Source organism: Leishmania major, chromosome 33 (assembly GCF_000002725.2).
Source record: "Leishmania major strain Friedlin complete genome, chromosome 33".
Taxonomy (NCBI): Eukaryota; Euglenozoa; class Kinetoplastea; order Trypanosomatida; family Trypanosomatidae; genus Leishmania; species Leishmania major.
Genome location: NC_007285.2, coordinates 780,001 through 805,473, shown reverse-complemented (window position 1 = coordinate 805,473; position 25,473 = coordinate 780,001). Strand labels below are relative to the sequence as shown.

The following is a 25,473-nucleotide window of genomic DNA, read 5'->3' as shown; positions in this document are numbered from 1 at the left end:
TCTTTCAGATAAGAAGTGGCGTGGAGATCACAGAGGCGAGGAGGGAAAGATGCATCTCAGAGAGAAAAAAACGGGGCTTGTGTGGCCCTGTCACAATTCGTTTCAGGAAAATGCCGCATCATAGCGCATTTGGACGTCAACCGCGTCGCCGTGTGTACTTGAATCTCGTTGTTTGCTTGCACTAGAAGACTTGCAGTGTCGCATCCCAGCATGGGTAGAAGTAGCCATGATGGCTTAGAAGTTTGTGCCATTCCAGCCGCAGTGCAGAGGTGAGAAGTAGAGCACAAATATACGGTCAGCCACGATGCCGCACTCTTTTGTGATAGCCGCTGTAACTATGGACGTCACTTTCTCCGGCTCCGAAGGGCCGTACCCGCCCAGCGCCTCCACTCTGACGCACGCGACTGGATCGGTCGAGCCGAAGAAATGCATAGGTGTGCTGTCGTGAAACGTCATCATCACGAGGTCCTCTGGTTTGCCGAGTACATCACGGGTGACCGCCCGGTACACCTGTGCAAGGTTTTCGCGCTTGTGGTGGTCAAGCGGAGTCGAGACAAACGTTTGAATGACCGGCATTTTCGCTGAGGCGAGTGCAAAATAAAAATGGTGGCAGGTGTGTGTATGTGTGTCTACGGCTGCCTAGTTGCGGCCATGCACGGACTCTATAATGTGCGTTTGTTTCGATACGTGTGGGTGTCTTGTCTATGCGTGTTGAGGTTGGCAGGATGCGGTGCTGTGTGTGTGTGTGTGTGTGTGTGTGTGTGTGTGCGCGCGCGCGCAAGTGCGTCAGACCAACACGTTTTGTGCGGGCAGGCAGCGAAGGGGAAGAGGCAGAGCAGTGTTCAGTTCGGCGGTGCAGTCGCAGGAAAAGCTCGCACGCCCCACCCCTTTTCAATGGATGGTGGGGAGTGCAGCGAGGCGGGGGATGGAAGGAGGGAAAGGGTCGGCAAGGCGAAGTGTGCACCCCTCCCCCTCCTCGCGCAGACCGCCTCAGGCGTCCAGCTGCGGCATGTGAAGTGCGACAGCCATGGCCTAAGAGTGCAGCAGTCCTCGAAAAGCCGACCCGCACTGGCTCTAGCGCGGCGCTACGGCGAAAGCCGAACCGCCAGGCACGCGCATAGGTGTGTCTGTGTGTGCATGCCCTGTGAATCAGCCTACATAATTGCATCCTTCTTAGGTGAGACGAAGATGAACTTCCGAGGACCTGGCATCCCCGCTCGTCACCTGAAGGCGCCTCGTACTTTCATCGATCAGCTCGCGCGGCAAGCCAGAGCGGCGCACCCACGCCGATATCTTCTCACGCCGGTGTTGCGACTGGATCTTCGCACTTGCTTGTAGGAGAAGAGGTCGCGCCACTTCAGGCGTGCTCATCAGTCTGTGGATTGAGGGTGTGCTGAAGAGCACTGCCATGCTGGCCTCGTCGAATCGTCGCGCCAACGCCGCAGCGTGGGCGGCAAGCTTTCCCAGCAGCTTGGCATCGTTGTGGCCCAGCGCCTGCAGTGCATGAATCGCCTGCGCAGTGTCCAACGGTGTCAGGAAGCGGCAGATCTCCGTCAGACGTCCACCAATGCGGCGCAGCACCGCCGGTGTGCGGAGAGAGAGTTTATCCATGCCGGTGAGAATCTGCACTAGCGGCGCGGCCTCCATCAAAAGCCACTGCTCATCACTGATGCTTGACGTGAATCGCTTCACGGATGCGAAGTACTCGAAGCGGATCGCAGCGAGGCTATGCAAGATCGATGCAATCGTCTGCGCGGACAGACGGCTCACGGCACCGCAGTCAACAATCGTGTCCAGGCACTTCTTCAGCAGCTTATCCTGCTTGAGCACCTTCTCCTCGCACACGCCAAAAAAGTACTTGTGGTCATCGGGGCGCGCGAACGGTAGCAGCTCCATGTACTTCTCCGCCAGCCGAACAAGCGCATCCACGTCGTCCGAGCGGGTGCGCACCATCTCCTCCACAATGTCCCAGCTCTCCTGTTGTTGCTCCGTCAGGGGGGTGAGAGCATTCGAGGGGTCGTGCAGGTTCATCCACTGCGTCGGCGACATAGCGGACTCCCCCCTCACACCGCGCTGCGCCACGTCCAGCAAGAACTCGCGCACCGCGGGGTACTCCCCCAGCAAGTCCTCTCCGAGAGCGGCGCACACCGCCGTGGCAGTGTCGGCGCTCTCCCTCTCGGCAGGTGCGGCCGCGTGCTTGGCTGCGATGTACGCCGCCACATCGGCGAAGAAGGCTGTGTCGCGACAGCCGAGACGATGCAAGCTTTCTGTCGTAGCCAGCACACAGCGTAGCGGTGCGCCTTGCGAAAGGTGCTTGCGCGACACCTCCACGCAAAACTGCAGAAACGCATCGAGACGCTCGCGCTCCAGCTCATCGTCAAGGTCGGCATTGCCCGCTGTGCCCTCTACGGTGGCGCGGAGCTCGCCTGCGCCGCTGGCACCCTGCGTTGCCGCACCTGCCGTCGCGACGCCGAGGCAGCGCAGCGCCACACTCAACTGCACAGGCGGCACATCTGCAGCCGTTTTCGCAAACTGGTCGCGTAAGTAGCGGGACGTGCCCACGTCCTGCAGGCCGTGGTCGCCCATGAGAAGAAGAAATCGAAATGTTTGAAGGGTCGCAAACGACTGGCACTGGTTCGCCGCCTCGCGCAGCATTGCCAGGCCCACCCGTTTGCACTCACCTGTTGGCGCCTCTAACAGGCGCACCATAAGCCCCACCGGCGAGCTCTCTGCAGATAGCAGCGCCTCCTGCAGCGGCTCCACACTGGCAGCGCACGCGTCCACAGCAGCGAGAAACTCGGGCGGCCACTGCAGATCCGGGTAGGTGCGGAGCATCACGGTCAGCTCCAAGACATGCGATACAAAGTACTGAATTGCATCAGCGTCGCTGCACCCGCTCAGCCCGCCCTGTGCCGCAGGCACCTGCTGCAGCAGCTCGCGGGCCTGCAACGACAAGAACGCCACAAACTCCATCAGTTCCTGCCGAAGCGCAGTGCGCACTGCAACTGGCAAGTGCACCACAGCGCTGCACAGGTTCTCTAGCGACCTCACGTCCAGCTCTTCACCAGTGATACGCTCCATCAGCCACACCACTGCCTCGCCGCTGATAAGTGCAGGTTTGTGCCGTGCCACAAAGCACATCAGCTGCACAGCCGTGAAAGTATCGCCCTTCTCCGCGCACCGGCCGGCCTCCTCCTGAAACGCAATCACTGTGTTTGTGTTGGTGCAAAGGCTGCGATTCAATTGACCGCAGATGTGCCCCACCGCGCCAGGGGTAAGCGACTCTGCGAGAACCGCAGCTCGATCCCCAGCAGCGTCCAGCAGCCTCGTCGGGTGCGCTACTAGCTCAGGGAGGGACGTCACGATGGACACAAGCGCTGGCAGGTCATCGGCGCTGGCACACGGAATAGCCGCACCTGCATAGCGGGCGGCACACTCCACAAAGGCCGCATCGTATGTGCTGAACCGGCGAATGTGGGTTATTATCGCCCACAGGTCGGACGGGGTCCACACACCGGCCTCCAAGGCGCGGGTTGTGGTGCTGACGACTCGTGACCACAGCGCCGTCGCCACTGCAGACTTGGATGCGGGGATAACGCGCGAAACAGCAGCAAAACGCCGTCCATCGTCAGCCGCCTCTGGGCTCACATCGGTGCTGTCCAATGCTGCCTGCAAAGTCTCAGGGCTGTGCCGCGCAAACTTTTTCAGTGGCACGAGGCACTCTCGTGTCTCGCGGGCATCCAGGTAGAGTGTAAGGTCTAGCAGCGCTGCCGAAGTCAGAGCAACATCTTCCGCAGCCGTGAAAATCGGCTTGCGGCAGCGAGAGATGAGCGCAGTCAGCCTCGGGGTTCCCATATCGTACCGGCGCTTCCGTCTGGCAGACTCTGTGAAGCAGCTGCACAAAGATGTAGCTCTTCTTTGAAACGCGGCGACGGTGGGGTGTGAAGCGCTATCGAGAATGGAGACGGGAGACGAGAGGGGGACGTGGATGACAGCGTAAAGGAGAAGCGCAGCAGCATGCCAAGGCAACCAACGGCACACACACACACACGCACACACACACGCACACACGCGTTCGTGATGTGCGGTGTCGCTTTTCGTTGAGACAGATGAGAAACCATCGAGGACGCAACACCGGGCATGGACGGCGGAGGTGGCGCTGTGCGGTCTGCTGCGGTGCTGCTCGAAAGTAAGAACAGACATCACCTCCCCGCCACCTCACCTTCACCACTCTTCTACCAAGGTGCGCGGAGAGCATTCTACTCAGGAGATGTGCTGAGCATGCTGTTCCCCGTCATCAGAGGCACAAGTGTGTCGTCTCCGCGACAGGGTGGGGAGAGGGTGCGTCTGCACGTGCATCGGGCTCAGAAATAAAAGGGTCGGAGGAACCGTAATCGGTAGAACATATTGCGTACCAACGCGTCACAGAGAAATGGCGGATGCGCAGAGGCCTCCACCCAATGCGCACAGCGGGAAAAGAGGAGAGGACAGACACATGGCGATGCCCTCCGTCACAGTACGACGCACTCGCACGCACACACAGACTCTGGCACGCCCAGCTCCCAAGGGAAAATATACATGGATTCAAGTCGTTCGACGCAAATGGCGCAAAGCAGCCAACAGCAGCGTCCTGTCAGTGTGACGCGATCCGCCACAGCGCACATGCCAAGCAGAGCAAGGAGAAAAAAAGGGGTTGATGCGCAAGATGGGCACACACCTGCACGTGTAGCCGAAGATGAAAAGGCGAGGCGCCGGGCCACACCCGGCAAAAGGGCGCAGACAGAGAGCGCAAAAGAACAGCCGCCCACATCCTCCATCTTTGTTTTCGTTCTTGCCGCGGGGTGGCCAGCCGTCCACGCTTGGCACCGTCTTCTCTGCACAGGGGACAGAGAAGACCACGCGGATGATGGCGAGGAGGGTATCGGTGAGGTGGGCTAGAGTAGGCCTAACCCTTTTTCGGTTTTTTCCGTTTCTAAGCTCCCCTCGTGTCCATCCTCTCCCTCTCTTTCTCGCCCCGCCCTGCCTCGCCTCTACTGAGGTAGCTGACTCACAATGCTTTGCACACTGTTCGTCTTTCCCATCAAGGCCGCCTCTCTCAGCACGGAGTCGCCGATTTCCAAGTTGCCCTGTGCGATGCCTATACTGACGCGAGCCATACTCACCACATCCGGGTTGTTGGCCTCGCCGCCAACGCGGTAGGCGTGCTTGTAGTAGAACAGCGCGTGCTGGTGGTCGTGGATGAGCGAGTACACCTCGCCGAGGAGGAGCAGACACAAGGAGGCACCGCTCTTGTCACCTGCTATGCTACACTGCTCCAGGCACTGCTCCAGGTGCAGCTGCGCGGCGCGCATATCTCCGATACGCAGCGACACGAGCCCTACGTTGCCAAGTGCGATGGTGAGCAGCATCGAGTCGCCCGTTTCCCGAGCATTCAGCAGTGCGTCCTCGAACGCCTGCTGGGCAAACTCGAGCTCGCTGAGGGCGGCGTAGCTCACGCCCATGTTCGTCTGTGCTACGGCGCGAGCGTAGCTGCCGCCAAGTGCCTCCTGCTTCTTGTGATGCACAAGTGACATTTTGTACTCTCCCAAGCGGTAGAAGCAGACGCCTAAGATGTTGTGGCAGAACGCAAGGCACCGGGCATCCTCCAGCTCCTCTGCTATGCTAAGCGCCTTCTTGAAACAACTCACTGCCCACTCCATGTTGCCGTAGTTGTAGTGGAAACACCCCGATACACAAAAGAGGTGGGCCGCCTTGCTCTTGTTGCCGGCACGAAGCGAGGAATGTGCGCGGGCCTCCGCGTCCTTCGTGACCTGGATCTCCGTCACCGTGTAATCCTTCGCCACCGGCGGTGTGTACCGCCACGAGACCATCGAACTCATAGCCCCTTGCAGGAGGGCCACGATACGTCGTGCAAGTGGCAGTCGCGTCGGCGGTTCCTCCAGGGTTGGGGCATGATACTCCTCCGGAGCCATGAACCGCAGCGGCGCATCCAACGCGCTCTCGCGCTCGTGGATTGCACTCACTGACAGCAGCAGAACGCTGTCGCAGTTCTCGCTCACCTTCTCAAAGGGCAGGGCCGGAATCCCGTGCGAAGGTGGCGGCTGTGTGCCATTAACGTAGGTCGCCGTGACGACTCGCTTGTCCACAAAACGGTCGATACAGCGGAGATCATCGTGGGACAGTAGCGTCTTGTTGTTCGACGTCACCACCGCATATTTCTGCTTCTTGGTGGACAAAAGAATCCTGCCGGAGCTCATGATTGCAGAGAATCTCCAATAGCCGGCGCACGCGGCGCTCGATGATGCTTGACCAGTCTTCGCTGGAAAATCCCTGAATAGCAAACTGAGAAAAGAGATGCCGCTCGACGGGGAGGAGGAGGGGTGGCGGACGGCAGGGTGAGAGTAAGATAAAGATGGCAAGACACACCTCTGACACAGGTGCGATGTTTTGTGCGAGAGGGAAAGACGAGGAGAGAGGAAGCGTTATGCGAAAGCAAACAAAATTCGGAGAGATGGCGGCGGCAAAGGGAAAGGGACGGACAAGCTGCGAAGTGAGGGCCGTGCCCCGACGCAGTGGCCTCCGGGTGTACAGATGCACCGCCCCGATGGGGTGCAGAAGAAGGTGCATGGCACCGTAAAGCGTCAGAGAAAAGAGGGTGTTCAGTATCACAGACATCGACGACAACTGCAAACCCGCTACAATGCAGAGAGCAGCAGCAGCAGCAACACCCATGCCAGGGATAAAGGGTGTGCGTGCGGGTAACGCGCGTCGCCTCTTCGGCTCTTTCCTCACGCTCGTGAGCAGCAAGTCAAGACACTACTTGCTTTTCGTTCGATAGCCACTCAGCACTTTGAATTTGAGGCAAACACAGATAGAGAGACACACGGACTTGTAAATCACCTCCAAGAAAAATACTTCCACATCGAGGCTGCTGCTGATGCAACGAGCATTGCCGCCTTTGTGCGAGGGGTGGGAGAGGGGGAAGTCAATCTTTTTTCTGCTCTCAAAAGCAAAAGAAATAACTGAAGATAAATACACACAGAGAAGGAGGATGCGCAGGTGCAGAATTCAAAGGAGAGAAAGAGAGGTGGAGGGTGACCCTGGTCACACACACATACACACACAGAGGAGGACTATATATGTAAGCGCAGCAACGATTGCAAGACAATATTCGACGTATGTCTGTCTGCGTATGCGGCTCGGCAGAGTCGCATCCCACCATCCCCCCTCTCTCCTTCCCTCTCTCACCTCTTAGTATCCCGGTCTCCTCTTAGTTCTCTTCGACAGTCTACATTCCCCCCTCCCCTCCCTCTCTTCTGCTGTGTGATCAGTGTTATTGGTGGAAAGCCGCCAAAACACACCACAAGCGCGCACACAAACAGCCGGCACGCGACTACTCGAGAGGGCGTGAAAGGGCAGGAAGAGAACAACGATCGCACACACACACACACACACACACACACACGCACACACACACACATATACATACAGAAGTACAAAACGGTAGATGCCTGCGCACAACTAGTAAGGGCTCAGCAAAAATGGGGAAGGAAACAAAAAAAAAGAGGGGGAAGATGGGAGGAGAGAACGAGAGACGCAGCGGTAGACAGAGAGGCAAACTTCAAAAACTAAGCTACCACGTAAGGGTAGACCTCGAGTTGACTGGGGTACGGCATAAGGAACCAAGAAACGCTGGCGTGCTTCTCGACAGCGAGTCTGCGGAAGTACGTGCATGAGTCATAAGGAGAAAGTCGGGGGTGGGGCGTTTCCGTCTCGGGTGAGGGAAACGGGAAGCGTCCCTTCCATCTCTCCCCCCCACACACACACACACCTCTCTTCCTCCCCCTTCCGTTTTCCTCCTCGAGAAACCAACGCCGACAGCGCCCCAAAGTCGCCTTCGCTACCCTTCTGCCCTTCGCCACAGTGCCACAGTCGCCTCGTCATGCCCCTGTCTCCCGCGCCGGCACCCCGGCACTTCTCCTTTCTCACTGCATTCATCGAAGCAGACTGCCTGACAATTAGTCATTGCGCGTTTTTTTTTTGGGAAAAGGGGGGGGACGATGAAGCGACGTGTGAGCCACTCGATGCTCTCATACGGTCCATTCTCCGCCATTACAGCATGGGCGGAAGGGGCACGCTAGCCTCGGCCCGTCACAGGCCCCCATCGCGTGGTGCGAAGCAGCGCTAGAGACACACGCATCACAGCCATGCGCCGACGCAGCCATCTCAGCACGGACCCCGCATCAGCCTCTACCAGCCCCTTCTACGCACGCAGCCCCACCGCTGCCCCAACTATGCCGGCAGCCACCCGGCGCATCCCTCGGCGTGGCTCAGGCGCCCCACAGCAGGAGGCAGTGAGGGCCGGGCGGGTCGCAGTCGAGTCGCGCTGATACTCCGCCCATATAGCATGGATGGCGCAACCCGGTGCACGGTCGCGGGTCGCTCCGACGCGGCGCCATCCACGACCTGACCGCCGCCATCAGCAGCGATGCAGCGCTCTGACTTCCCCACGTCGTAGGCGTCTGACCCTGCCACCACCAGATGCGGTGCGGCATTGGCGGGGGATAGGGGCTGCCTGGCTTCTCCCCCGCACAGGGCGGGGGTACTGGACCCTGATATCACGCGCCGCAGTGCCCCCTGTCGCCAAGGTGAGTCAGTACCCAAGAAGTTTTTGTTGTTGTTGAAAAAAGCAGAGCCAAGCAAAGACGGAGTAACACTACGTGATGTCACACTGCTTGAACCCTTTGCAAAGCAAACAAACAACGGTAACAAAAACGAGAGAGAGAGAGAGAGAAAACCTAGTTTTGCACACACAAACGCGCACACACAGGAGGGAGAGAGAGAGGGAGAGGGGGGGGGGCACACGAAATCCGGAGGACAACGGGGTTTCACGTGAGGAGGGGGAGGGGGCGCTCAAAGAGTGAGATGGTAATAAAGCTCACAGAAAGATGAAAGACAAGAGAAACCGAATCACATCAACTCCGGCTCGCCCTTCACCGCCGTGTCCTCCTCGCAGCGTAGCAGCTCATCTTTCATCAGTCGTCGCAGGTCGAGAAACCACTTGTGGAACTCAATGGTCTTGCCGCCAATGCGGTACACAATTACCTTGGTATAGCCGGCTGCCGCGGGGAGCAGACGCACGCCGATCTCCAGTACCTTCTTGGAGTCTTGGGTGTAGGTGCCGTAGAGAAAGCCGTTCCCATCGCCCTCCTCGAAGGCGGTCGAAAGAGACTCCTGCTTGCTCAGGAGGAGCGCCTTGATCACTTCGCGCTGGCCCGCAACCGTGTAGCCGGTGTTCAACGAGGCGCGGAAGGCGGCGTGCTCAGTGGCCTCGAAGAAGGCGTTTAGCCGGCGCAAGCGGATGGCGAGTGGGTGGTTTTTGAAGAAGTCGTACTGCAAGCAGAGGCCCACAAAGCCCTCGAAAGTGAGGGAGGAAAGGCCCTTGTGCTCCGTGTCCATCGAAGAGAATGCAGACTCAGCATCTTTGTCGGTCAGGCCCAAGTTCAAGCTCTTGAGCTTCTCCTTGGTGATGATGCCCGAGTGCTCGGAGTCGATCAAATCGAAGGCCTCGCGCACTACTTGCAGGAATTCCTTTTCTAAGTCGTAGTGGAACAGGTGTGCCATCTTAGAGAGGTCGTACTTTGAGCCGAGGTCGTTTTGGTGCTTCGTCCACCCCATCACAAACTCTTCCTCCGTAATGCGGCCCTCCTGGTCCACCTGAAAGTTGCTCATGAAATCCTTCACCTCCTGCTCCGTCACCTGATTACCGCCATTGAGCTTTATGAGGGCGTCGCGCACCTCCTCCTTGTTGAGGAAGCCGTCACCGGTAATGTTGCAGCTCTGGAATGCCTGGTGCATCTCGTCCGCCTTGCTGGTGGTGGGCGACGGAGCCGCACCAAAGCTACCGGAGCTCATCTGAGGGGTGATGACGCGCTGAATGAACTCGCCGTTGCCAAGTGGGCTCATTGGTGTTGATACCACATTGTCGTCAGGGAACATACTGGGATCGAGGTTGACACGGAACCATGGGTGCTGAATCACATCCGAGGTCGTATAGCGTGCGGAGGGGAAGGGGACTAGCAGATGAGCGATGAGATCGGCAGCCTGCTCCGGGAGGTAGCGACTTGTCTTATTGTATTGGCAGCTCATAATGCGCTTGCGTGTGAGTCCGTCTGAGCGGTCCGTGAAGGGAAGGTAGCCGCAGAGCATGAAGAAGAGAACGCAGCCACAGCTCCACATGTCGCACGAGTCTCCCTCATACCCCCGCTCCTTGAGCACCTCGGGCGCCTGGTAATCAATACTGCCTGCCAGCGAGGTGAAGAGCACCTCGTGGTCGTTGAAACGGCCCTCCTTCGTGTAGCGGGAGAGTCCAAAGTCGCACACCTTCAGCACGTTGTTCTCACCGAGCAGCAAGTTCTCAGCCTTCAGATCACGGTGGACGATGTTCATACGGTGGCAGTAGTGCACCGCACAGATAAGCTGCTGGAAGTAGTTGCGCGCTGTTTCCTCGTCGAAGCGTTTCAAGTCCACAATTTTGTCGAAAAGCTCCCCGTTCGGGGCCAGTTCCATGACAAGGTTGTACGCCTTGGATGTCTCGATGGCCTCCAGAAGACGCACCACATGTTGGTTCTTCATCTTGCGCATCATTGCGATTTCACGCTCCACGTAGGACTGGATGCCGCTGCTGCGTACCAGTGCCTTGTCAATCATCTTCACTGCCACATGTACCTTCTTTGTCACATCATACGCGTTGTAGACCTTGCCAAAACCGCCAACGCCGAGCACGTGACCGAGCTCGATGTGACCGCCGATCAGCTTCTTCGGTGTCTTGCTGTCACCCTTCTTCGCCACGCCGCCATCCTCCCTCGGAGTCTTGGCCGCCTCCTTGGACATATCTGGCGCCTATCTAGCAAGCAAAACGAGCAAAATATGTCGTAGCAATGAGTAAAGGTCAGATACCGGACAGTGCAGAGTGATGAAGTACACAGCCCAAACGAGAGAACACGCTAATGTGCAGAGCTCAGCAGAACAGAAGAGGTGAAACAGATGGCGCCACGTGTGCACGGTGAGATGGCTGTTGAATAGGCTCAGAGGGTGCTAGGTAACCCACACACACACACACACACACATACAGGCCAGATTGGCGTACAACACAAGCTTGGTGCCCCCCTCTCCCCACTACGAGGCGTTGGGTGCAGCACGCCGGGACAGAAACGGTGACAATCCAAAGTCGGTTTGAGTAAACTTCTGTGGGCTCGTGTATAAAACGGCAGAGTCGATACAGAAAGTGGCTGCGTCAAGTGTCCCCTAGCAAATTCCACGTGGAAGATACAATAATAATAATAATAATACGTAAGGAAAAGCCAGTTCGTTCGAAAATGACAACGTGAAGCGAACACCAGACAAACAAAAAAAAAAGAGAGAGGGAGAGAGAGAGAGAAGTCAAAAAGCGCGTGCGCGATGTGAATTGGGGGGGGGGCAGGGAAAGAGATGACCAGGTTAAACAAGCGTGAAACCAGTGTTACCTTCTACAATTTGACGAGGTACATGTACACCTGCACACACACACGCACACACACACACACTCTCACTCACTCACTCACACACCCGCATGCATATATATATATATATATATATATATATGGGCTACAGTGAGAAGTACCAACACGCCTGCGTGCGTGTGCGTGTGTGTTTTGATCGTTGTGGCAGGGGTGGGTGGGGGAAGGGGTACTCGTCTTCCTTTCGCTCTCTTCTCTTGCTAGGCATGCCCAATGCGTAACTGCTGCTCTCCGCTTTCCTTGTACGCGACAGGTGAATGAAGGAACGGAAAAAAAAAAGGCAGCACGACAATCCTTCTGCGAGCGTATCCCCTCTCGCGAGATGAGACGATCGAGATACACACACGCGCACACAGTTCAATCCAACACAGCAGTACGCAAAGGAAATGGGAACCCGCAGCTAACAAAGAGGTATATGAAAAGCACAGCAATCTCGTCAACGTGCACACGGACACACGCAGAATAACACAACGACTAACAAGAGCGAGTCCACACTTTAAGTAACGAAAAGAGAGAAGGAGGGAGAGGAGGGGAAGGGGGGGGGGGCAAGCAAGCGGATTATAGGAGTCAGTGATGAAGCAGCACAGACGCCACAACACACGAAAGAAGAGGACGCAGCAAGATAATAATAAACGAAGAAAAAATCAAAGCGGCAGAAGTGTTGAACCAGATGGAGGGGGAGAGAGAGAACGACGCAGCACTGTGAGCACTGCGTCCAATACTAGGATAAATCAGACAGTAAGGCTGTATCGCCAACACAGCAGTAGTAGCGGAAACGGCTACGAGAAGAAGTGGAGATGAGCAACTATAGTGCCTTCCTTGTGTGCGGGTGGGTTTTGAGGGGTTTTCAAGCGTGTTTGCTTGGATATCTGTTTTCTCTGCTTGATCGTCCCTTCCTTCCGCGAAGCTGAAGGGGAGAAACTCGTTTCGATCAAGCGTCCGTTGGCGCGTGTGTGTGAGCAGGGAACATGGCAGACGTGTGACGAAAAATGCCGCATTGGTGGTTATGTAGGTGACATCACCCCACCACCACCCGACGGAAAGTATCAAGTGCAGCGTGAGAACAGGGGAGACGAAACGGTGAGACGCACAGAAGAACGGAGAGAGAAGGAAGAAAAAAAAAGAAGAGCGAGAGAGAACGATGAATATGGAGGGGGCATCACGAATTCACGCATGGCGCATGACGACAAAAGAGGGAATCGGCACCGAAGAGGAGTTGTACGGTGGGACTAGTGAGAGCAGGCTTCCGTTGTTTGCGCTCAACAAGTATACCAGCGCAAGAGGGGTTTGCTTCCGCTGCGCATCTGCGTGCTAATGGCGTCAAGGTGATGAAAGCACCCCTGTCCTCGGTGCCATCAGGAGAGCACCGACTTTTCCGCTTTGTGATGTGGCACGCTCCATAAAGCCCAACGACGATTTTGTCCTCTCGGCACAGCTGCTTGACAACACGTCCTTTCGCAATGTAGCATACAGCAGCTGAGCGGCAGGAAAACAAAAACAAGGGCGCAGAGGAGAGAGAGCGAGCGAGTGTGTGAATATTCCCTACCCTGGCTAGTGTGAGATCAGGGAGAAAGGGAAACAGAGGAAGGCAAGCTATCCCGTTGACGGGCCCCATCCGCATTTTCTTGCTTAACGTGGGCGATGTTGAGAAGGCGCTAGACATCGCCAGGAAGGGCCAGGGGGGGGGGGGAGGCTCCGCCCCGTACGCCACTCACGGCATTGCTGCTTTTCGTCTCCATGCCTTCCGCAAAGGCGCAGGGTCCGCCCTTCCCCACCCCTCATGTCTCACGCCGCGGAGGACACGATGGGGGCCGCGGGCCGGGGTGGGGGCGACTGGAGCTCACAGACAAGATAGCAAAACAAGTCGGCATCTTCCCCCACATAAGAGGGAGTAAAAGAGAGCTACTCCGCCCCACGCGCACACACACACGTATGTCGCGGCCGAAAGCTGCCCGACAGGAGCAGCTGAGAGCCCCCCCCTCCCCGTACAAGAGAGCAGCAGCACTCGTTTGAAATGCGATGCCGGGGGGGAGCAAAGCCCTCAAGCGCCCGTGGCTGACGTGTGCGAAAAAGAAGAAGCCTGGGAAGAAGAGAAAGAGGTGGACGGATGCGCGACACCACAAAATGGAAGAAGCACCACCATGCACTCGCCGGTCACCACCCTGACAAGACCAGTGCCTTGTTTGTTTCTTCTGTTCTCAGTTGGGGGGGGGGGGGGGGCAGGAAAAGAGAGGCAAGACTTTGGCATCCCCCATCCTTCCTTCGCAGGCCTCTACCGTAGCGTGTAGTCAGTTGCAAGTGCGCAAAGTGAGAAAGGAAACAGGTGGTGAGCTCGGTCACGCCAGAGACGAAAGAAGCACCAAAACGGCGCGGGTAAGCGCGCAGTACACAAAGCCTTTCCCATTTGTTGCCCCACACATGTACGCACGCACGCGGATGTCAAGCACTGTCATGTGGGCACCTGCCCTAGCCTCTCCTTCTCCCTCTTTCTGCGCTTCATTGTTTAACAACCTCTGCGTCTTTGAGAGCACCAGGTAAAGCAAGAAGGGAAGCATAAGGGAGGGTGGAGAAGGACATGGCATCGTGAATGCAGTCCAGCATCGATGCGTGTCATCAGACGCCGGCGACGCAGCCGAAGAGCGGTGTCCGAGTCCTGCCAATCGCCAGCGATGCAACGGAACGCAATCATGAAGAGAAGGAAGCAATGTGCTCAAATTTCCAGGCGACGGTGACCCTTACTTGGCATGGCGCCGTCATCGTCCGCCGGCTTCTCCCACTCTCGTTGCACTGACTTCATCAATGTGTGCAAACGCTTGCTAAAGAAGCCGTCGGGGCGGGACTGATACCAGACATTGAAGATGTGCTGGGGGCGAGTACGCACCAGCTCGCTCGTGTTGTTCGCCTTGAACCCAGTCTCGTAGGCCATGAGAAAGATTTCCCGATCAAGGGCTACGTTGCCGCGCGCCTTAAAGGTGAGCTCCTTCTCTGGGTGCTCGCACGTCTCCACCTTCCACTTAGCGGCTTTGAAGACGTTCTCTTTCGCTTCGCGCCTCAACTTCGCCTTCTTGATGCGCTCCTCCACGAGGGCGAACTTCTTGATGCACTGCTCACCACGCTCCAGCAGGGCAACCACGTAGTCACGCACTTCGCCCACCGTCTTGGTTCCACCCACTGCAGCGGCGATGGCAGCGTAGTCGGTGAGATCCATCTTTCCGCTGGTAAGGGCTGACACTACCGAGCGGTACTCGTAGAAGGTCCAGGTCGGGAAGCCCTCGCTCAGCAGCCGCTCTCGCTCCTCTTGCTCCACCTCGGTCAGGAGCTCGTCTTCGTCCTCGGCTTTGCCGTCTGCCTCGTCGCAAGCCCCCTCCTCGTTGCTCTCCTTGCTCTTCTGCGCGTCGCTCTTCTCCTCGTACTTGCGCTTCCAGTTGCGCACCATCAGCGCCACCTCAGTGTTGTGCAGCTCCGTCAGCCGCTTTGCGTTGTACAGCTGGTACGGGTGAAACTTGGGGAGCTTCGGCAGCTTCAGCGGCGGTGCCTTGGTCGCCTTCTTCTGCATGGACTCCACATCCGCCTCCGTGAAGAGCTGCACCGGCTCACGCATGCGATGCCCGCGGCCCAGTTTCTCGCCCACGCCGATGCACTCCGCAATCATGTCACTTGACACCACTGTCTGCGAGTCTCGGCTAGCGAAGGCCGATTCGTAGGGCAGCTTCGCCTTGGCCTCCATGGCGCCACTGGTTGAGCGGAAGTAAACCAGCGCCTCCTTCAGGTTGGGGTGCAGAACGGCCTTGATCACCTCTCCGTACTGCGAGCACTGTGCCTGCAACTCCGCTTGGCTCACCGGCAAGCTCAGCCTGAGGTGCAAAATGCGCGACTCGGCGCCGGTCTTGTAGCTTACGCCCTCAAAATCGTAAATGTTCGCCTCCTCCGCACCAAGCTGAAAGCTGGCGAGGGACATTTGTACCTGCTGCTTGGCGTCGTTCGTCAGCTGGTTCGAGATCGTCTCTCCCTCATCGAGTAGACGATCGATATCGGCCTCCGTAACGTCCTCATGACGTGTTTTAAAAATCTCCTCGGCGCCAAACGTGATCATGGACAGCAGCTCCTCCTTGGTGGCCTGATTTGTCGCCTTTGACTGCAGTCGGCCCTGCTGCACCACTACCGCATCCAGGTAGAGCTTCTTTAGGGCACGGCGGTACATCTTTTCTTCCAGCGTACCGTCTGTGACGAAGCGGTAGACGCGGACGCTGCGTTTCTGGCCGATGCGATGCGCGCGATCTTGCGCCTGCAAATCCATCTGCGGGTTCCAGTCGGAGTCGTACAGAATGACGTGATTCGCAGCCTGAAGGTTGATGCCGAGACCGCCAGCGCGGGTGGATAGCAGAAAAATGAAGTAGTCGCTTGAGGGGGAGTTGAAAGATGCCATCTGGGAATCTCTGTCGTAGCCACTGGTGTTGCCATCGATGCGACAGTACATGAAGCCGCGCATGTTGCAGTAGTCCTCCAAAATGTTAAGCATCGAGGTGAACTGGGAGAAGATGAGCACCTTGTGCCTGCCCTGCACATCAGCCCTCAATCGGTGCAGCAGCTTGTCCAGGATGACCATCTTGCCACTGGTTCGCACCAACTTTTCATCCGTGACAAACGGAGGCCCCTCCTCGCCGCCATCCATGAGGTAAGGATGATTGATCACTTTTCGAAGGCTCATCATGACATTCGTCAGAGAGGCAACGCTGCCGCCGGCCTTGTTCAGCACCTCGGCGTCCTTCGCAAGAACGTTCATGTACCACTCTCTCTGTTTCTTGGAGAGCTGGCACGAAACGTAAATCTCCTTCTTTGGCGGAATGCCAGTGCTCACATCAGCTTTGAGACGACGGATCATGAGGGGAGCGAGGATCTTGTGCAGGTTTGACATGACGTTGGCGTCCTGCTGGCCCGACGTGGTGTCGAACCACGTGTCGAAGGATTCCGAGTCGTTGAACAAGCGTGGTGCCAGGAAGTGTAGCAGCGCCCATAGCTCCTTGAGGTTGTTTTGCAGAGGCGTGCCGGTGATAATGAGTCGGTGCGACGTCTGCAGAGAGTCGAGCGCCGTGTGTGCACGCCCCTCCTCGTTCTTCAGCTTGTGGGCCTCATCGACGATCAAGTACTGCCACGCAATGCGCTTAAACAAGTTGAGCTCATCCAGAACCATCTCAAAGGTCGTCACAATGACGTCGTACTTGATGCGATCGGTAGGGTGCAAGTGAGCCTTGACAATGCTTGGCCGAATATCACTAGAGGCGTGGAACTTGTACACCAAGAGCCCGGGGCACCAGTGCTTGAACTCGCGGTACCAGTTCCCCATCACAGACTTCGGGCACACAACCAGATGCGGGCCCGGCATCCCTACAGTGAACTTGAGGTACGCAATAGTGGCGATGGTCTGGAAGGTTTTACCCAGTCCCATCTCATCTGCCAAAATCCCATTCACACCGCGCGCGAAGAGGCCGAGCAACCAGTTCACGCCCTCGATCTGATACGGGCGCAGCTTTCCGCGGATGTAAGACGGCGTCTCCGTTAGGTGCATCATGTCGAACCCGGTCGAATCCTCCTCGTTGTCGCGGCTGGCGTGACGGTACAGTCGACTGCGCGGGCCGCGCGCCGATGCCCCCTTCCACTCCCGAACGCCGGTGTAGAACTCGGTCTCTCGCAGAAGCCGGTCGAAGGCGGAAAGCTCGCGGTGCTCCTCTGAGGAGCGCAGGGTGCGGATGATAACCTCGCGCTCCCTGTAGATCTCCTGAATTACCTGTCGATGGCTAGCAGCCACGCTCGCGCCCTTTACCGGGTCGTAGCTCGGCTCCATGTAGCCCTCGTACACCTCAACCACTGCCTTTGCATTCGGATCGCTGCCGCTGCGAATGCTACTGAGAAGAATTTGCTCGTATAAGTCCTGTGCTGCCACGTCATTCATGTCTCGCTCAAACGCCGGCGTGTTATGCAGGTCTTGCCGTATGCGGACCCTGCGTGCAATCGCTGCCGCCATCTTACCGCCGGAAAATTGGGGGTGCGTGAAAAGGCAATGTTGCCGGCAAAGAGCACGAGTGGAGGACTGCGGTGACTTCTATATACAATACGCTGGGGACTGCGATTAATGTGCTTAATGCAGGTATCACTGTATGCGGAGAAAAAAATGGCTCTAACCAAGGGTAGCATACACAAACGTGCGTGCTTGTGCGCGAATGGGTGCACTGCGCAAGAAACCCTTTTTCACTGATGTATGTGGGCGGTGTCGCCTTGATCTCTTTCCCTTCTGAGTGTCCCCAAGCTTTCAAAATAGCACTTGCGCTGAGCACTCCGGGGAACCGGCCCACACACGCGCACACAAACATCCAAAACAGTAGGCAGAAATGTGAAAGAGAGGCATGGACGGCAAGCGAGAAAGGTTGGCAGATGCAGAGAGGAAATAGAAGGGCATACAAAGGTCGCCGCCTCACTGGACTCCGTGCACTCTCCTCAGGGTCAGTACCACAGTTTCATCATCACCTGCTAAGGTGGTGAGAGTGGGAAAACAGCTGCCCTCCACAGCGCATATACACCTTCCCCCTTCGGCCTTTACCCCTGTTCGTTTTCCCTTTTGCTACCTTGCGAACGCGTGCGTACACCTGCAGCCTGCTCCATTTATTTTTCCCCTCACCGTCCCCTCTATGAGGGCAAAAGCCACACATCGGCACATTCAAACAGTTTGCCCTTCGGCGACTGGCCAAAAACACCCAAGCACCCACTAAACACGCACATACACACCCGTTCGCACGCTGACACACGAGTGCGCTCCTTGTCTATATATATATATATATATATATATATATATGCGCACAAAGAGAGAGACACCGGGCACTAATCTCGAGACGAACGAAGCCAAAAATGTACCCGACGGGGAACACAATACGAAAAGTCGTGCCCGCAGCCTACAAGCTGTACGCGCCACTGCTCAGGCCCATCGCGGATGCCGCCCTTCTCTCTCTCTCTATGCATGAAACGATGCTCAGCCAAGCCGGACAGCACTCTTGCTGAGCATGTATGGCAGCATTTGCCTTTTTTCTTCAACGTGCCCATTCCGCCATTACAGCATGGGCGGAAGGGGCACGCTAGCCCCGGCCCGTCACAGGCCCTCATCGCGTGGCGCGAAGCAGCGCTAGAGACACACGCATCACAGCCATGCGCCGACGCAGCCATCTCAGCACGGACCCTGCATCAGCCTCTACCAGCCCCTTCTACGCACGCAGCCCCACCGCTGCCCCAACTATGCCGACAGCCACCCGGCGCATCCCTCAGCGTGGCTCAGGCGCCCCACAGCAGGAGGCAGTGAGGGCCGGGCGGGTCGCAGTCGAGTCGCGCTGATACTCCGCCCATATAGCATGGATGGCGCAACCCGGTGCACGGTCGCGGGTCGCTCCGACGCGGCGTCATCCACGACCTGACCGCCGCCATCAGCAGCGATGCATCGCTCTGACTTCCCCACGTCGTAGGCGTCTGACCCTGCCACCACCAGATGCGGTGCGGCATTGGCGGGGGATAGGGGCTGCCTGGCTTCTCCCCCGCACAGGGCGGGGGTACTGGACCCTGATATCACGCGCCGAGGTGCACCCCTTTCATCCGGGGCATGGAAGTATCAAGTAAAAGGCTGCAGAAGAAGGTGCAGCACAGAGGCACCGAAAGCAATCACCTCTGTGGCTTCATAACTGCTTTTTACCAGTCGTCCACAACGCCAAAACGATCGAGGAGCACCTGCTGCTCGTGCAAATCCTTCTGCACCTTCTTGCGCATGTAGAACACCGGGCAGTCGCGGCTAGAGCAGATCACCTCTTGATTCAGCGATCCCTGACACTGCTGGCACTGCGTCCACACCTGCGAGTAAATTGCTTCGTAATGGTTGCGCTTCGCTACAATCTTGCCATACACCTCAGGTGCCTTGTCTTGGCAGTTGTCACACAACGCGCCTGCTTTGATGACGGCGCGGCACGAGATGCACTGCAGCTGAACCTTCACGAACCTCATCAACCCACCGGCATTCTTGCTCGGGGCGGAGATAGCGATGTGGCGTGTGTGGTCTCCTTTGATGAGCACGCTGGGGTCGTCCAGTACACCTTCAAACACGCGCAGAATCGGCGGAGCCAGCTGATGCTCGAGATAGTACTGTGTGTCGATTGGGATATTGTTGTCGAGCACGTAGATGGGGTCCTCACTTCGCTCGTACGCCTTGGCACCCTTGGCTGCCTTAATAATAACGTACGCCACACGGTCGCCAATGGTCGGCGCTGAGGCGGGGTCGCGCTGCCGCATGCGCTCCACAAGGGCGATGTGTGCCTGGGCACCGGCATACTCATCCTCCGCCTTGGAGAAGGCCTTGGTGATCACCAAATTCGATATGTCGAGTCGGTTCAGCAGCAGGTCGCTGATCGTGCCTTTCACAAACTCGACAGCGCTCTCGACGGAGCGGTGAATGAGAATGCGGTTCAGCACGCCGGAGACCATGCGTGCGACAAGAGGGCAGTTGTCTCGGCGCACAGTCTCAATACCCTTGGCATCCAGCTTGTCAAATCGATCCGTGTTCGTCCACAGCAAGCCTGCGTAGCGCTTCTTGTTCATGAGTAGGTACGGAAAGTACACTTTCTCAAATTCGAGCTTGATTGGCTTGAGGAAATTGCTGGACACCTTCTCCGCCGCCTCGATGCCAAAATCCATGGCTTCCTGCAGGCGCTCCTTGTCGCTCGCCTTCTCGTCGGTGACACACTTCACCATCACAGAGTCAGTATCGCCGTACAGCACGCGCGCGCCGGGGTACAGATCCTCAACGAGGTTCTTCGTCCTGTCAATCATCTGCCGGCCATACGCCGTGACGGAGGCACTGATCTCCAGGCACGGTAACTTGCCCACCTGAGCACCCGTGAAGCCATACACAGAGTTGGCGCTAACCTTCAGCGCAAGCTGGCGCCCGTTCAGGACCTTGTACTCGAGCGAGTTCATGGGCACATCCTTCATCATCGCCCGCGCATGCTTTCGGGCAGCCAGCAAGTCTTGTAGCACTTCGGGAAGAATGCCGGGAAAGACCTCTTTCTTCACAAAGACGTCCGATGTGGGCGATCGATCGAGGGCGTCTTCCGGGTACAGCCTCGCGTCCGCCGGGCGCACCAATGTTGAGTAACACAGGTTGTGTGCGATGATGATGGACGGATACAGCGACGCAAAGTCGAGCGTTGCGACGGGGCAGTTGTAGAAGCCTTTGATCGGGTCGATGACGGTGGCGCCTTCGTAGCCGCGATCGCTGCCACCTGTGTACTCGACCGTCGGCACCACCAGCTTCTTCTTCTGGGCCTTGCGCAGGAGCATGGAGAAGACCTTGATTTGCTGGCCGCGCTCCAGCAGCCACCCCACCGGCACACCTGTTACGCGTGCCATCTCCACGTTGTTCACGATGCACATGAGCCGATCCAGCAGCTTCACAGGAAGGAACGCATCCTTCAGGCAGTACACAGCGAGGCGGCGGCGCGTCTCCTCGTCGCCGTGCTGCAGGTCTGAGATGATGGAGTGGTGCACATCCTCCTTCTGCTCACCAAGAAAGTTCTGTGATACCGAGTTGAGTGAGTAGGAGCGCAGCTTGTAGTCGCGCTGGATCACCACCATCGCATCCATAATAATCCGCCCCTCCAAGGTCAGCTCCGTATACTCGCGGTTGCCCATCTGCTTGGATTGAAACTTCTTGTCGCGCGCCACCGTTCGCTCGTGAACTTGTCGACCCCAGTAGTGAAATGCGTCACTGGCCTTCAGAGCTGTGGCGCGGCTCAGCAGATATGGGAAATCGAAATTGCAGATGTTGTAGCCCGTCAGGATGTCGGGGTCAAGCGCTTTCATGAAGGTGGCCCATGCCAGCAACATCTCCGCCTCCGTTTCGTATGAGAGCACCTGCGCCCCCGCAATCGGTGCGCAGCTCTTCAGGGTGAAGATGGTCTTCGTGAGCGGCTCCGACTCGTGCCCGTACTCGACGCAGTGGTTGGCAATCTGAATGACAGGGTCATGCTCCGGCTCAGGGAAGAGTCCTTTACGACCCTGACACTCGATGTCGATGGAGAGGATGCGGAAAGGCGCGATGGACAAGTAGTCCCCCAGTGGTTCGTGGTTCTGCACATCCTCGTGCGAACACACCACCTCAATCTGACAGGTCGACGTCTTGACGGGGGATGCGAAGAACTTGCCGTAGGTCAGCGTCAGCCAGTTGCTACCGCCAATGTCATTGTCGACGAGGAAGCGCAGCGGGAAAATCACGTTTGACTCGAAGGTCTGGAAGACGCGAATCCCATCCCACGCCCCAGGGCACGATACGCCGCGGTCAGATAGGAGACTGCGCAACTTTGGGATGTGCTGCGGCAGCTGCACGACGATCTTTAGATGCGGCACCAGCTGACCGCCTTTGAAGTACATAAGACTGCGGCGCTGGTGCACCTCCACTCGCACAACGGTGTCCTGTAGGCGAGTCTGGTTGCTAAGCTGGTCGTTAAGCTCTCGCATAAACGCTTGGGAATATACAGGCAGCCAGTTTGGTGGCGCCTCGATCCACAAATACGGCTCGTAGTTGTAGCAGTGAACCAACACGCTGAACCCCTCGGCGGTGACTCCGTAGAGACGCACCACCGGCACCTCGCTGTGACGAACACGTGACACCGTTTCATGCGGGTTTCCTTTTGTCTGGCAGCAGTCGAGGAGCTGAAAGCACACGTCCTTTTGCAGGTACGAAGAAGGGAGAGGCAAGCGCGCGATCGACTTCCACTGCGACAGGGCAGAGGACGACATTTTTCTGAGGGTGCGTGTCCGGGAGAGGAAGGAAGAAAGAGCTGTGATGGAGAAAAGAGGTCACCCGCCGCAGCGAATCAGAGTTGCAACGAAAGAAACGAGCAGCGAGCCCCTTCAGGTTAGTTTGGCAGAGCGAAAGACGGCGTCGCGCAAGCGGACAGAGAAAGAAGAAGAAAGAGGGAAGAGAGAGGGAAGACGTGGCACAGCTGCGGAGCTGAGGAGCAGGTGAGTGCAAGGCTATTCAGGTTGTTGAGCGGAGTAGGCAATGTCGCACCGTCAGACGGACAGAAACACCGGCAGCACGGAAGTACCGAAAGTCACGTTCACACGCGCGCGCTGCCCAGACAGCTAGGAAGAGAGTCGATCATTCTTGTTCACTGTCGCTAAAGTGCAGTACACCACAGGCAGTGGAAAAGAAAGCACGGGACGATGCGTCGCGTTGTACCTCTAGTGGGTGTCGTAGACAGCTTAGTGACAACGAGCGGAAGTATTTAGCGGATCAGAGGGGGTGACTGTTTTCGCAGTCGCGAACCGTAGATTGCCTGCAGCGCCTTTCGCGCAGAGTTTTTGCTGGCGGCATTATCTGGCACCCCCTTGTCCACGATGGCCCAGATACTATCGTCCCTCCGAACACGATGAGTGTCTAGATGCTGGCTCTGCAGCACGCGTAGTGCCAGACACCACTCCCCCTGAGTCACGGCAGTCCTTTGAATTATGAGGGGCAGCGTGTCCTTGTCGATGATGCACTGGCGAATGCCGCCAGCGATCAGCTTGTCAACTCTGGCAGTGTCGTGCTTCGCCTGCAGAAGCTGCGCGCACAGCGTGTCAATCATTCTAAATGAGATCTGCTTCATTTCGTTTCACACACTAGCTCTTGGGCACAAACTATGAGCATGCATCCGGCACCAGAAGAAAGGAAGATGAACAATGCAAGTTTCAATAGAGAAGAGTGATTCTACGGGGAAATGCTTGTTCTGACACTGTAATGAACGTTCCCACCGCATAATGAAATAGGAGGGGCGCCCGACTCACACAGAGAAGACGAACCCGCTACTCATCTGCTGCTGCGAGAAAAAAACACCCATCAGTGCGTAGAGTGCACCAACGCAAAAACACAATGTCTTTCGCAACAGCGTACCTCTGGAAAGAGACCTTCCCATCTGCCTCGTCATCGACTTTGTAGATTGCTGATACACACTTGTTTTTCTCAACGTGCCCATTCCGCCATTACAGCATGGGCGGAAGGGGCACGCTAGCCCCGGCCCGTCACAGGCCCCCATCGCGTGGCGCGAAGCAGCGCTAGAGACACACGCATCACAGCCATGCGCCGACGCAGCCATCTCAGCACGGACCCTGCATCAGCCTCTACCAGCCCCTTCTACGCACGCAGCCCCACCGCTGCCCCAACTATGCTGGCAGCCACCCGGCGCATCCCTCGGCGTGGCTCAGGCGCCCCACAGCAGGAGGCAGTGAGGGCCGGGCGGGTCGCAGTCGAGTCGCGCTGACACTCCGCCCATATAGCATGGATGGCGCAACCCGGTGCACGGTCGCGGGTCGCTCCGACGCGGCGTCATCCGCGACCTGACCGCTGCCATCAGCAGCGATGCATCGCTCTGACTTCCCCACGTCGTAGGCGTCTGACCCTGCCACCACCAGATGCGGTGCGGCATTGGCGGGGGATAGGGGCTGCCTGGCTTCTCCCCCGCACAGGGCGGGGGTACTGGACCCTGATATCACGCGCCGAGGCGCCACCCACCATCAGGGACGGCAGAGAAACTTTCTTTCCGCAGCGTTTCACTCGGCCACGTACACATCAGAAAATATACGCACACGAAAACAACACTTCACTCGCCTCTGTTGCACCACGGCTACGCTCTGGTCCTCCAGGACGAGTCCTCTGCCGTCCAATCAGGTCTGTGTGGCAAGCATGCTCTTCTCCTCGTTCCTCGCTACTTCCTTGGATGCGTGCGGCGCGATCAGTGCGACACGCTCGGCTGAAGTGCATGCCTTGATCCAAGAGGGCCGCGTCAGGGGTCCTGCTCGAGGGCAAAGGCGGTGGTGTCTTCCGTACGGCTGGTAGGGGATGGGTCCAGGCGCATGCCGGATGATTTTAGGGAGGAAGTTGGCCGGTCTCAGGCCAGGGCCTTCCGATGCCCTGCACACTCTGCCTGTGTGCCATGCGTCTCCCTGACTCGCCCCCAGCCACGGCATTCCATAATGTAGTGCAGAGAATCTTCACATGGGAGTCTGGAGGACTCGATGGTGCAAATTCGCGGCGCCCTCGCCATGCCTCCGGGATCTGTGCCGCATCAGCCCATCCCGTCAGACGTGGGAGATGCCGCGTGCCTCGCGCACATGTGCTTTGGGGCCGATTCGTATCGGGTCTCTTCGCGCCTTTTTCGTGCATCACTCCTGCTCTTCTGGCCTCTGGATGCCCCGTTCAGATGCGGCACACCATGTCAGCGGTGTGTGACAGCGTGCGCGTACAGTGCCCGCATCTCTGCATCCTGGGGCCTTCCTCAGAGCGACGTTGTTGTCTGAGAGCATGTCTAGATGGCCTGCCCGCATGTTCCACGACAGTTGGGACGCTGCTATGAGTCTGTGGCAGCTGAAGGCACTCCGCCCTCTTCTGAATCCGCACCCTTTCCACACACGTGGCTGCGTAAGGCGGAAGGGGGTCAGCAGATACGCATGCGCGGGCGCACAAAAAGAGCTCATAGCCTGCCGCACTGAAGGGGCGCAAGGGGGGCAGCGGTGGACATCCCACGGACGAACTTCGTGCGGTGCGAGTGAGATGTCGGTAGTCAGGTCATTGCGTGCAGGATCACAGCGTGCAGTCAGGTGTGCTGTGAGCGCAGGGCGACCCACAAATCTCGCGTAGCATGCCGGGCACAACGCGGGGCCGGACGCCCTCATAGGAAAGCACTGGTGGTGGGGGGCATCACTATGATAGCGCAGTGGTAGGCAGCACACCAGCTGCACTCCCTCTTGTCACTGCTAGTCACCCGCCACTGAAGGGATCCAAAGTGCGGACAGGTGCCCGTGCGGGACTGGGCAAGCACGGTCTCCTGTCGGCTCGTAGGCTCAGCAT

General features: G+C 57.6%; 6 protein-coding genes across 6 annotated transcripts; all 6 read right to left on the bottom strand.

Annotated features, from left to right (window-relative positions):
* Positions 1 to 234: 234 nt before the first annotated feature.
* MIF1 (macrophage migration inhibitory factor-like protein) lies at positions 235 to 576 on the bottom strand (the record flags this gene model as incomplete). The annotated part of the gene is made up of 1 exon (XM_001685883.1): positions 235 to 576. The coding sequence occupies one exon, from the start codon at positions 574 to 576 to the stop codon at positions 235 to 237; it is 342 nt and encodes a 113-aa protein (XP_001685935.1).
* Positions 577 to 1,173: 597 nt separating this feature from the next.
* Positions 1,174 to 3,855, bottom strand: LMJF_33_1730 (conserved hypothetical protein; the record flags this gene model as incomplete). The annotated part of the gene is made up of 1 exon (XM_001685882.1): positions 1,174 to 3,855. One exon carries the CDS (start codon positions 3,853 to 3,855, stop codon positions 1,174 to 1,176), a length of 2,682 nt encoding a protein of 893 aa, XP_001685934.1.
* Positions 3,856 to 5,030: 1,175 nt separating this feature from the next.
* LMJF_33_1720 (conserved hypothetical protein) lies at positions 5,031 to 6,257 on the bottom strand (the record flags this gene model as incomplete). Its single annotated transcript, XM_001685881.1, has 1 exon — positions 5,031 to 6,257. The coding sequence occupies one exon, from the start codon at positions 6,255 to 6,257 to the stop codon at positions 5,031 to 5,033; it is 1,227 nt and encodes a 408-aa protein (XP_001685933.1).
* A 2,713-nt stretch (positions 6,258 to 8,970) lies between these two features.
* Positions 8,971 to 10,893, bottom strand: LMJF_33_1710 (putative protein kinase; the record flags this gene model as incomplete). Its single annotated transcript, XM_001685880.1, has 1 exon — positions 8,971 to 10,893. The coding sequence occupies one exon, from the start codon at positions 10,891 to 10,893 to the stop codon at positions 8,971 to 8,973; it is 1,923 nt and encodes a 640-aa protein (XP_001685932.1).
* A 3,375-nt stretch (positions 10,894 to 14,268) lies between these two features.
* On the bottom strand, positions 14,269 to 17,580 carry LMJF_33_1700 (putative DNA-dependent ATPase; the record flags this gene model as incomplete). Its single annotated transcript, XM_001685879.1, has 1 exon — positions 14,269 to 17,580. One exon carries the CDS (start codon positions 17,578 to 17,580, stop codon positions 14,269 to 14,271), a length of 3,312 nt encoding a protein of 1,103 aa, XP_001685931.1.
* A 1,703-nt stretch (positions 17,581 to 19,283) lies between these two features.
* Positions 19,284 to 22,382, bottom strand: LMJF_33_1690 (putative DNA polymerase delta catalytic subunit; the record flags this gene model as incomplete). The annotated part of the gene is made up of 1 exon (XM_001685878.1): positions 19,284 to 22,382. One exon carries the CDS (start codon positions 22,380 to 22,382, stop codon positions 19,284 to 19,286), a length of 3,099 nt encoding a protein of 1,032 aa, XP_001685930.1.
* Positions 22,383 to 25,473: the final 3,091 nt, after the last annotated feature.